General features: G+C 37.9%; 1 protein-coding gene across 3 annotated transcripts; it reads left to right on the top strand.

Annotated features, from left to right (window-relative positions):
• The first annotated feature begins 34 nt into the window (after positions 1-34).
• Positions 35-8,293, top strand: zgc:113278 (Translocating chain-associated membrane protein 1-like 1-like). 3 transcript variants are annotated; one of them, XM_061271919.1, is made up of 12 exons: positions 35-93; positions 196-466; positions 1,396-1,456; positions 1,552-1,670; positions 1,938-2,054; positions 2,139-2,197; positions 2,323-2,407; positions 2,745-2,815; positions 3,518-3,622; positions 3,733-3,876; positions 4,317-4,477; positions 4,729-8,293. In XM_061271919.1, the coding sequence occupies exons 2-12, from the start codon at positions 347-349 to the stop codon at positions 4,797-4,799; spliced, it is 1,113 nt and encodes a 370-aa protein (XP_061127903.1). In that variant the 5' UTR covers positions 35-93; positions 196-346; the 3' UTR covers positions 4,800-8,293. The 3 variants fall into 3 exon arrangements, with proteins under 3 accessions (XP_061127903.1, XP_061127904.1, XP_061127900.1); XM_061271920.1 differs by having other exon boundaries at positions 46-466; positions 4,729-4,839; positions 5,814-8,293; XM_061271916.1 differs by having other exon boundaries at positions 46-466.
• The last annotated feature ends 1,690 nt before the right edge of the window (positions 8,294-9,983 follow it).

The following is a 9,983-nucleotide window of genomic DNA, read 5'->3' as shown; positions in this document are numbered from 1 at the left end:
GTGCCGCTTACGTCTGTTCCAAGCAACGCACGTTGTTTGTCGTGGGTTCTTCTACGTCAATAACAGGGCGGTACATGATTGGGCTGTGAAAAAGTAAGGGACCTCATCTGTCTTTACTTTTTCTTTTTTTTAAGGGTGTTAACTACGCTTTGATTCATGCTTGGTTCTCTACGACGTTTCGGAACACATGAGCAGTAGTCCACTGTCTGTGCTGACTGCGGGGGAGAATTCAACCCTTAAGGGAGGAAGCAATCATCCATCGGCTGCGCAGCGCAGGCTAGCAGCGGTGCGAGTCGCGGCGGCATCCCGAAGCAGGAGGAGGCTGAGAGTCCCTTGCCTGTGAATCATGGGTTTCCGCAAGAAGAACAAGAGCCCACCTGTGCTCAGCCATGAGTTTGTGATTCAGAACCACGCCGACATGGTCTCTTGCCTGGCCATGATCATCCTGCTAGGCCTGATGTTTGAGGTACTGTACTGTGTGGATGGATGCAAGCGTGTTTATTAGCCGCCTAGCTTCTGTGAGGTTCCGTTAGCTGACATGACAGCACATGGATTCTGTATGGGGCCTATATAACGTGGAAGTGATATCAAGGTGTAAAAAAACTACAATAAATGCATTAATACACACTGCATGGCATTTTGTTGGCAGTACAGTGAGTGGAATTTTACATTGAATTGTAGTACGGTGTCATAAACGGTGAACACCTGCTGTTGAATCAGTAAATAGTGGAAAATGACAGGACAACGTGAATGAATATAATGCAAAAATACAAATAAACAAGAGAATAAAACATACGAGGTTGCAAGTTGCATGTGCTCTTTTCTCATTACTTATGCAAGATAAGAAGTTTACACATTTTTAATCATTAATTGAAACTATCAACTCTACCAAAATATTCACCTTGTATTCATGCATTCAATGTTTGTTATCAGGGTCACAAAGGGTACATCCTGCCCTGGTCGCCTTACCACCTATGGTTTTGGAATGTGGGAGGAAATAATCACCCTTTCCATTTATATAGCACTTTTCTATGTACTCAAAGTAAAAAATTAGAGAACCTGGAAGAAACACAATCACAACCTGGTGTAGACACCACACTGGAAGGCCGTAGCCCGGATATGGAGCCACTACCTCTGAATTATGAAGGAAGCGGACGTGCTAACCAATCGGCCACTGTGTTGCCATCCAAAATACCAAATAGTTAACATAAAATAATATAATAACGTAAATGCGTAGACTTCCCATTTTCATTGAAACTTTTATTTTATGTCTGAGCCTTTGCAAATTGTCCTATTAATATTTCTAAAACATTTTGTCACATAATGACACAATCCACAAAACGAACTACCTCCAACAACGTAGGTAGTTCATGAAGATTTTTATTTACATTCCAGGTCACAGCAAAATTTTCCATCATGTTCATCACAGTCCAGTACAACGTAACAGAAGTTCTTGGTGAGTAGAAGACTTGATGTCTGGTGATCATGACTAGACTTGAGGTTCAGTTTGCTCATTTACTTTTGTTCATCTCTTTTGTTTTTACCCCCCAGATGAAAAGAACGATCCAGTGAACCTTTACCATTATGGTCCCAAAGATGTAGCCACTGTGTTTTTCTACCTTCTAATTGTTGTCATCCTTCATGCCCTGATACAAGAGTATATTCTTGATGTGAGTATTCAAGCTATAATCAAATAGCAACACTGAGATCACATTTTTATTTAGATTTTTCCAATCTACAGAGATCCCAATAATGTTCACTGGGAGTGGAATATGGAAGTTTTCACCTGAATGGGGATTAATTAGACACACGCACACTAACTGTATTGGCTTTAAAAAAAAAACGATACCAATTTCTAATGAGTAGAATCATGTTTCTCTCAATTCACCTGCTTATGTCATGTGCCATTTTAATGTGTTCATTTTGTTTGGTTTCAGAAAATGAACAGAAGGTTACATCTATCAAAAACCAAACACAGCAAGTTCAATGAATCAGGGCAATTGGCAGCATTTTACCTGTTCTCCTTCATTTGGGGCTGCAGCATATTGACAGCGGTAAAACACAACTCTCTTTATTTGGTTGCACGTCTACCTTACGGTAATATATATATATATTTTTCCATCTTTTGGTTTTGATAGGAGGACTTTGCGAAAAATCCCACTTTCCTATGGGAGGGTTACCCACACACTCACATGGTGTACGTACATATTTCCTTCCATGTTGTCATTAAAAAAATAAAGATATCGGAAATAGTTATCTGTACACAAATGGTTGGTACCCAGGTTAACATTTACATATTTACACATTAACTCCTCTGCTCAGATTTCAGGTCAAATTTTTCTACATTTGCCAAATTGCCTATTGGCTCCATGCACTTCCTGAGCTGTACTTTCAAAAAGTACGCAAGGTAAGGTTCATTTGTAAGACGTTTGTATGTTTGCATTTTCCGGTCCATGTGTTTGAGTTAGGATTGGAAGATTTAAGGAAGGTTTGAGTTAGGATTGCACTCTAACGACTGTGACGGGTGCAGTTGAATTTATATGTATCAAAATATATATAAAATTCCCAGTGCATGTTTTGGGATTGTGTGAGGAAAATTGAGTCTTACAAGAGAACCAAGACAAGCATAGAAAGTTTACAAATGCAAACTCCAACCTGAAAGTACCAAACCAATTAATATTTTCTTTAAAACTAACCCTAGCAAGTATGTCACTGACCTTTTTTGAATGGTCTTCTGTCTCCAGGAGGACATCCCCCGCCAACTCTATTACATTTGCCTTTATGTCGTTCACATCACTGGTGCCTACATCTTAAAGTAAGTCGAGGTTTTTGTTACATGTTACGTTATCAATGATGTGATTTTAATTGACTAAACCTACACACCAAATCTCAGGGATGAGTAGAAGATCCACGGGCTTAACCCAAAAGGAAAGGGTTTGAGGCAAACTTTTTTTTTTCTTAGCACTAAATTGCTGAACAAGAAAAGTGCGAGAACTGATTTTGTTGATTTTTTTTTTTTTTTTGGCACAAAAATCCATTCACTCAAAGTTTTAATTGAGGTACTATGTTTGTTCTGCATATTCCAAAGCCAGCCAAAAATGATCAGTCCCACTCACATTGTAGTATAGACCCACTGTAAGCACAGTTAAGACATCTGCCATCTGGTGGTAATTGGTGAAATTACAATGTAAAACTGCAGTCAACCTTTTGCAGATAAGCAGGGGTTTTTTTTTTTCATATTTTGATATATTTTTTTTTTCTTTCTCTCCATTGGCCATGCCAACCAAACTGGACAGCTTCAGTCTACAAGACAATATTGCAGAGTTAATGGGGTGTCCTTTTGTGAGCTACGGTCTATGTCAAATTTCTCTTCTGAGGCCCTGTTATTTTTAGGTCAAACACCTTCCAATAATTCACGATTTTATGAAGTTTAAGAGACCAATAATTAACCCACTTGTAGATGGAAGCGGTAATCAGTGCAGGTTTCTCTGTCTTATGCTTGCTCTCATTTGTTCAGCCTTCACCGACTCGGAGTTGTGTTGCTGGTCCCTCACTACTTGGTGGAGCTCCTGTTCCACGCCTCACGTCTCTTCTACTTCAGTGATGAGAACAAGCAGAAGGGGTATCATTCATACATCTCATAAGTTTCCCTTAAGGTGGCGGCATACTTTCCTGTGACCTAAACGACGTTGTATAATGTCATGGCATTTTGTTTTTCTTGTCTGGTTACAGTTTCACACTGTGGGCTTTGCTATTTGTCATCGCACGCCTCCTCACTCTCACTCTGTCAGTCCTGACATTTGGCTTTGGGTTGCCCCGGACAGAAAACCAGGGCTTTTCCCTTGTGGAAGGCAACTTTAATGTGCTCACCATAAGGCAAGTGTAACTGCCATAAGTGTGTTTGTTCGTCTGACGTATCTGCACATGTTGTTTTGTGCATTTACTACAGTACAGCACTGTGGAAAGATATAATACAATAGCATTTTGCAGTGTGTTTTTTCTTGATAGCAGAGTAGATGGAGCTTGATTGGTGTTTAAAGAAGTGATTTATTAAAAATCAATTGCAAACAATTGTCACAATTCTCAATTGTTATTTTTGGACTTATTTACTGGTATGCCCACCATCCCTAGTCAACATGGAGTGGAATAGCATGACAAAATCCAAATGTCTTTACGGTTATCAAACCATGTCTTTTGTTAACGGTTTATCTCAGTTAATTACAAAATTACAAATTACTTGTACACATATGTGTAGTTGTAAGTTCAAGTGTGTGTGTGTGTGTGTGTGTGCGTCTGTGTGTGTTGTGTGCATTTAGGATGGCATGTTTGGCAGCCATCTGCCTGACTCAAGCTTGGATGATGTGGAAGTTCATCAATTTCCAGTTGAAGAAATGGAGGGAACATAGCCAGAACCAAGCATCGAAGAAGAAGACAGCCAGCCCAAAGAGCAAACCTCACAAAAGGGAGCTCACGAGGGGTGAGGTTTTTTTCCAATATAAATGTCACAAGTTTGTTTACGTTAGGTTTTTAATTATTTGCACAGCCTCTTATTAATTATGTTCGACTCCCATCACTAAAATATATACAGAGAGCTCAAGGTGGGGTTACGTTACAATAGAGAGACTGCACCTCAGTTTCTTGGTGGTATCTGTCAAATATTTTCTCTATTGTAATGTAGAAAACATTGCTCTAAAACCTGATGGTTTTGTTCCCTTATTTCATTGGCAGGAGCTGCCAATGGAATCGTGAAGCCTGACGATAAAGCCTCACCTCGGGCAAGAAGAGTTAAAAACTCATAAAGATGGTGCAATTGACAAACGGCTGGAACGGCGACATACTGTATGTTCTATACACCACTTAGCAATGTGTCTAGTGCTATCTAAACTACATCACACGAAGAAACCTCACATAACCGTAAACTCTTTGGTATTAAGTTAACTTTAACTATAAAAGTTAACTCACTGCGAGTTATTAACTATGTTCTCTGCTCATTAGAGGTTGGCGGTACTCGGGTCTGAATCTTTAAATTGAAAAATCTTCACTCTTAAAAAAAAAAGAAAAAAAGAAGTGTCCTTTTGTGTACCACCATGATCCTATGCTATGACAGAATGAGTCCACGTGTTATTTTCTTGACAATGAAACTTTATGTGAAGTGTTAATTTACACATGAACTTAACAAGGTTGTTTGTTTGTTTGTTTGTTTGTTTGTTTGTTTGTTTTCATTTGGGCCTTAATTACGTGAACTGGCTACTGGGTCATGTCTCAAAACCCTTTCTTGCACAGGACTAGAAATGATGGTTTTGTCAGAAAAAAACAACAACATATAATAGTGGTGTTGTTTAGGTAGCCTACTATGTCAAAATTGTGACCTAATTATCATTCATTGCTATTATGGGGGATCAGTGCCTTTGAAATCCAACACTGGATTGAGGCACTTTTTTCTTGTTTTATTTATAAACTCCAAACCCAATGAAGTTGGAACATGTAAAAGGTAAATAAATACAATTATTTGTCAATCTTTTCTAACCTACAGTACTCTTGAATTGAATATATTACAAAAACAAAATATTTAATGTTCAAACTGATAAACATTACTATTATCCACATACATACAGTATGCATTATTATAATTATTAATCCACTTTGTGGATAACTGCATGAGAAAATAGTCCAACAAATCAACTAATCTACTTTCCATAACATCAGCAAACTATTCAGACACATTTTATTTTACTTTTACATGACATACCAACTTCATTGGAATTGCAGTTTGTTCCTCACTAGCCTGGTTCTCAACTTCTCCTTGCTTTCAGGGGGCCCATCCACGTCTGGAAGTTAAACTGAGGCTTCACTGTATGCATACAGTTAAATCAACTAAATAACTATCAGCATGAGTCGACATTTGAGCAAGAAATTAGTGTATTTCGACGTCAATGCATGGTGGTTTGAACCTACTATGGCTAACTCTTACCTGTGTTGTTTTCTCGCTCGCTCGCTCTCTCTCTCCTTCTCCCTCTCTATCTCTCACACACAGAGAAGCATTCAGTGGCCTTTGTACAACTGCTGCAAGAGGGTTATTTATTTTATCATAGACTATTGATGGTTATTATAACCAGTGGTACATAGCAAATGTGCTCAGTTAACCTAACCAATACAATCCTTCAAGTGTCCTTATATCATGTCAGTGTGTCGTATCACTTGTTCTGCTTGTGTTTGCCTTCTCATTTTTTTCATTTCACATTCAAGGGAATCAAGGCATTAACTGTTCCCCTCGCATAAGAAAAGAGAAGTGTGTCCGTGTGTGTTCTGCCTATTGTACTTGTATTAAGTTAACTTGGCCTGAATTTTGATGATGACAAATGTGCTTGTCTGTTAGTTGTGTGTTAAAGGAAAAAAAAATGACAGCCTGCGTGCAGCGCATGAATTGTAAGGATCTGTTAATTGAATTCTGCCTCCTCTGATCCCCGGCAAACTGTAAAACATGCCCGTGACACTCTGTGTGTAATGGGCAAAAGTTACAAAAGAGTTTAGCAAATTCCAGTTGCTAAATGTTTGTTTGCACAGACCTCAGCGACCTTCCCTTTTGAGTGCCTGTGGTTGTGTTTCAGTTGCTTCACTGAGAGTCACACAAATGGTCCTGTTGGACCTTGCCGTGTGAAGAGAAGGCATTCCAAATTTATTTGTAGTCTCGGTGTCGAAACAAAACAGGCAAGAAGTGAAAATCCCAATCCCGTTTGCTCCTTTTGTTCAATTAATTGGGAATTGGGCAGCAAGGGTTAGTTTGAGCATGTCTCACAATGAAAGGAGAAGCAGAAGACTGTTGAAAATATAAAAGGAACCCTACACTGTAATAACTAATAAGTGTCAGATTTTAAAGCTATTTTTATATTGCGAGCATCTCTTAGACTCTATTGTTATTCTAAACAGTGTGAATATGTTTTGCATTCAAATTGTTTTATCCAGGAATGAAGCTTGCTGTAGTTGTATACTATATTGTTTTGTGGGTGTATATTTAATTTAAAGACTTAATTTGATTTGAATTTTGACCCAATTCAGCAACTATAATGGAATAAATTACATAACCAAACATTTATGGAAGAAGTGGACAAAGTTTGGTGCTCAAGGGCTACGTTGGACTTTTAAATGAGACATATGTAGGCCAGGTCATTGGTGAGGCAAAACTGATTACATTTTATTTTCAATTGTTATTTAAAATTTATAAAACGGTTTGCTTAATGTCATTTTTTGTCTTCTGTTTTAGGTAATTTAATCATAATTGATCAAACAATATCTGGTCAACAGTAAAAAAAAAAATTCTGACCTGGCCCTAAATGTATTTTTGATGCAAATGAAAAAAAGAATCCTTTTTTTTTTTTTTTTTTTTTTTTTACGTATCACATTGGGTTTTTTAGATTTTAGAGGGTTTTTTTACCTAAAAGCTTGTGCTATACAAATTTTACCATGTGTTGTTATTTATAGCTATAACATTTCAGCAAAAAAATCCATGCTAGACCTAACCTTTAATTAAAAAATATTGCAAAATACATAATGCTATTTTTACTAATTTGTTTTTAAGAAAACCTAATGAGCTGGAGGGGAGGGGGGGTATAGCACATTTTAAATCAAAGTGAAAGCAAAATCATCTGGAAGCATTTACTTCCTTCTCTTATTAAAAAATGTTGACCAGTCTAATTTTATAAAATAAATTAATTCATAAAAGACTACAAAATAAATGCTTGAAAATATACAAGTTCATTTCCAGGCTTCTGAAAAAAGAAAATTATTAGTTAACAATTCAATAATTATTCAAATGAATGCAACATAAATATCAGAATTGTTAATAATGTAAGTGCTTGGTGGGCCAAATTAGAGAGCAAAGCAAGCCGTATGTGGCCCACAGGCCATAATTTGAGAACCCCAGTTATCCAGTCTGCAATTTGGTTTTGCATTCTGAACTTCACTGCAGCCCGTACAACAACATGTGCAATATAATTGCTCAAAATATTTCTTTTGCATTGAAAAATACACATAATACACACAGTTGGCAGATTCATAAATTCGAGATTCTTAAAAAAAAAACATCGACCTGTCTTTTTGTGTCAATGGCAGCAGACAGTCGCAAATGCCTTTGCTTCCAAAAAAAAGACAAGTTTTTGCATTATTTCATTCCTGTATGGATTTATTTTTATGTTGTTGCCTGTTCTGCAATGATTGTGCATTTTCTTTTTTGAATACTATGTTGTCTCTGAAATGGCCTGTTGGTATATATAAATATGGTATATATTTATGCAAATTCTTGTATTCTCATCACCTTTTTGTCACCTTTTTAAATGTAGTCCTTAGATAAAGATTTGTGTTCATTACACAATTAGAATCCGGTGAACTATTTACAACATTGCAACTTTTGCATCATGGGTGAATTTATAAAATAGTTGCACCCAAGGTGTAGCGGCATATCCAAAAAAGATTTGGCCAACAATTCAGAGAGATGGCGAAAAGTGCGTGTACATGAGAATATACCATCTACAATCAGGGTCTTTTAAATGCACACGTCTGTAGAAATGTGCTCAACACAATCACAACAAAAGCAAAATTTTGTCGGGCTTTATTTAGTGGATGTTAGCAGGAAAGTTTTAGGTATACAACATTTTGGTCATGACTATCATGTAGCCTCGCCCCTGCATAGGGCTCTTTTAAAAAACAAAGGCAGAAGCACCTTTTTTTGAGTTCATATTCGATCTTATTCTATCTGTGAAGTTATTTATTTTTTAGCTATAATCCTTAGTTTCCCAATTGCATCGTTTTGATTACATGACTCGTTGTCTATTTGTGATTGGCTGGCGATCAGCCATGACCTGAGTGAGGAGGATAAGAAGTGTACAGTAGAGAAGACGGTCCGATGGATTTATTGGTTTAATCCTTCTTCTTGGCACCAGAGGACGTTGCTGAGCTTTATTTGCCCGATGGACACAAGCCGTCAGCAGGGACATCACTGCACACAAAGCTGCATTAATAAATCATTTGCCGGAGTGAGAAAGAATGAAACATTGTCTTATCAAGAAGGCTAGCTTGATTTCATTGATTTAGTCCTCAGCTGTCAATCAAGTAAATCAGATGACATTTAGCATCATAAATCTAAATCTGGGTGTGTTTTCCACGTTGGCCTTGTGTCCACACCGATCTTGTTTAACGTGTGACACAAACATGACGCGTGTATTCATCGATTGTAATGAATTCATTTTTCTCCGAAAAAAACACACCTGCATTTTAGCACTAACATGTTTTGCTGCTCCAGAGTAATGGCTTTTCTCAGGCCGTGCAGACAGCGTGATGGATCAGTAAGAGGCAGGGTGAAAGCGTCCAGCTCTGCAGGGTCACCACAAGGACGGGAGTTCACACACACATTCTCCATCAAACACACACAAACTCATCAACAGCCCAAACATACATGATCTGGAGTGTGCTTGAGAGGCAAAGTGTCCAGGATAAAAGTGGGGACAGCATACTCTCCCTATTAATTCCGCCCCTACAACCAACGAGGATAAATCTTTCTGTGAATTGTCAGTATTATGTGTAATTTCCATATAAATTAACTTCATTAAAAGTGGAGTACTTTCTTATTTAACAAAGCTCATTTTAAATTCTGTATTTAATAGGACATGTAATCCCAGACTTGCAGACAAATAGCTACCAATTAGTTGGGATGGATTGTGTGTGTGAGTGTGTGTGTGTGTGTGTGTGTATAATCTCTTGTAAGAGATTGTAGTCCTCCGGCATTGTTTTCATTGATTGTCTCAGATGAGCAAATTGTGCAGCAGCTGCTCTCCGAGACAGTTTTTTTTTTTTTGCAGTACACGGGGAAGCACAGAGGGGATCTGACCTAAGATGTTCCTGACCTCGTGGCTATTTATGGGCCAGCAGACCAAGGGGGAGTGTTTGAGGTGGCCAGTAGAGCAGGTGTGCAACGATGAAGGACAGACAGT

This window comes from Syngnathus typhle, linkage group LG2, assembly GCF_033458585.1.
Source record: "Syngnathus typhle isolate RoL2023-S1 ecotype Sweden linkage group LG2, RoL_Styp_1.0, whole genome shotgun sequence".
In the NCBI taxonomy this organism is placed as follows: domain Eukaryota; kingdom Metazoa; phylum Chordata; class Actinopteri; order Syngnathiformes; family Syngnathidae; genus Syngnathus; species Syngnathus typhle.
Note: the sequence above shows the minus strand (reverse complement) of the source record. Positions and strands in the feature narration are given on the sequence as shown.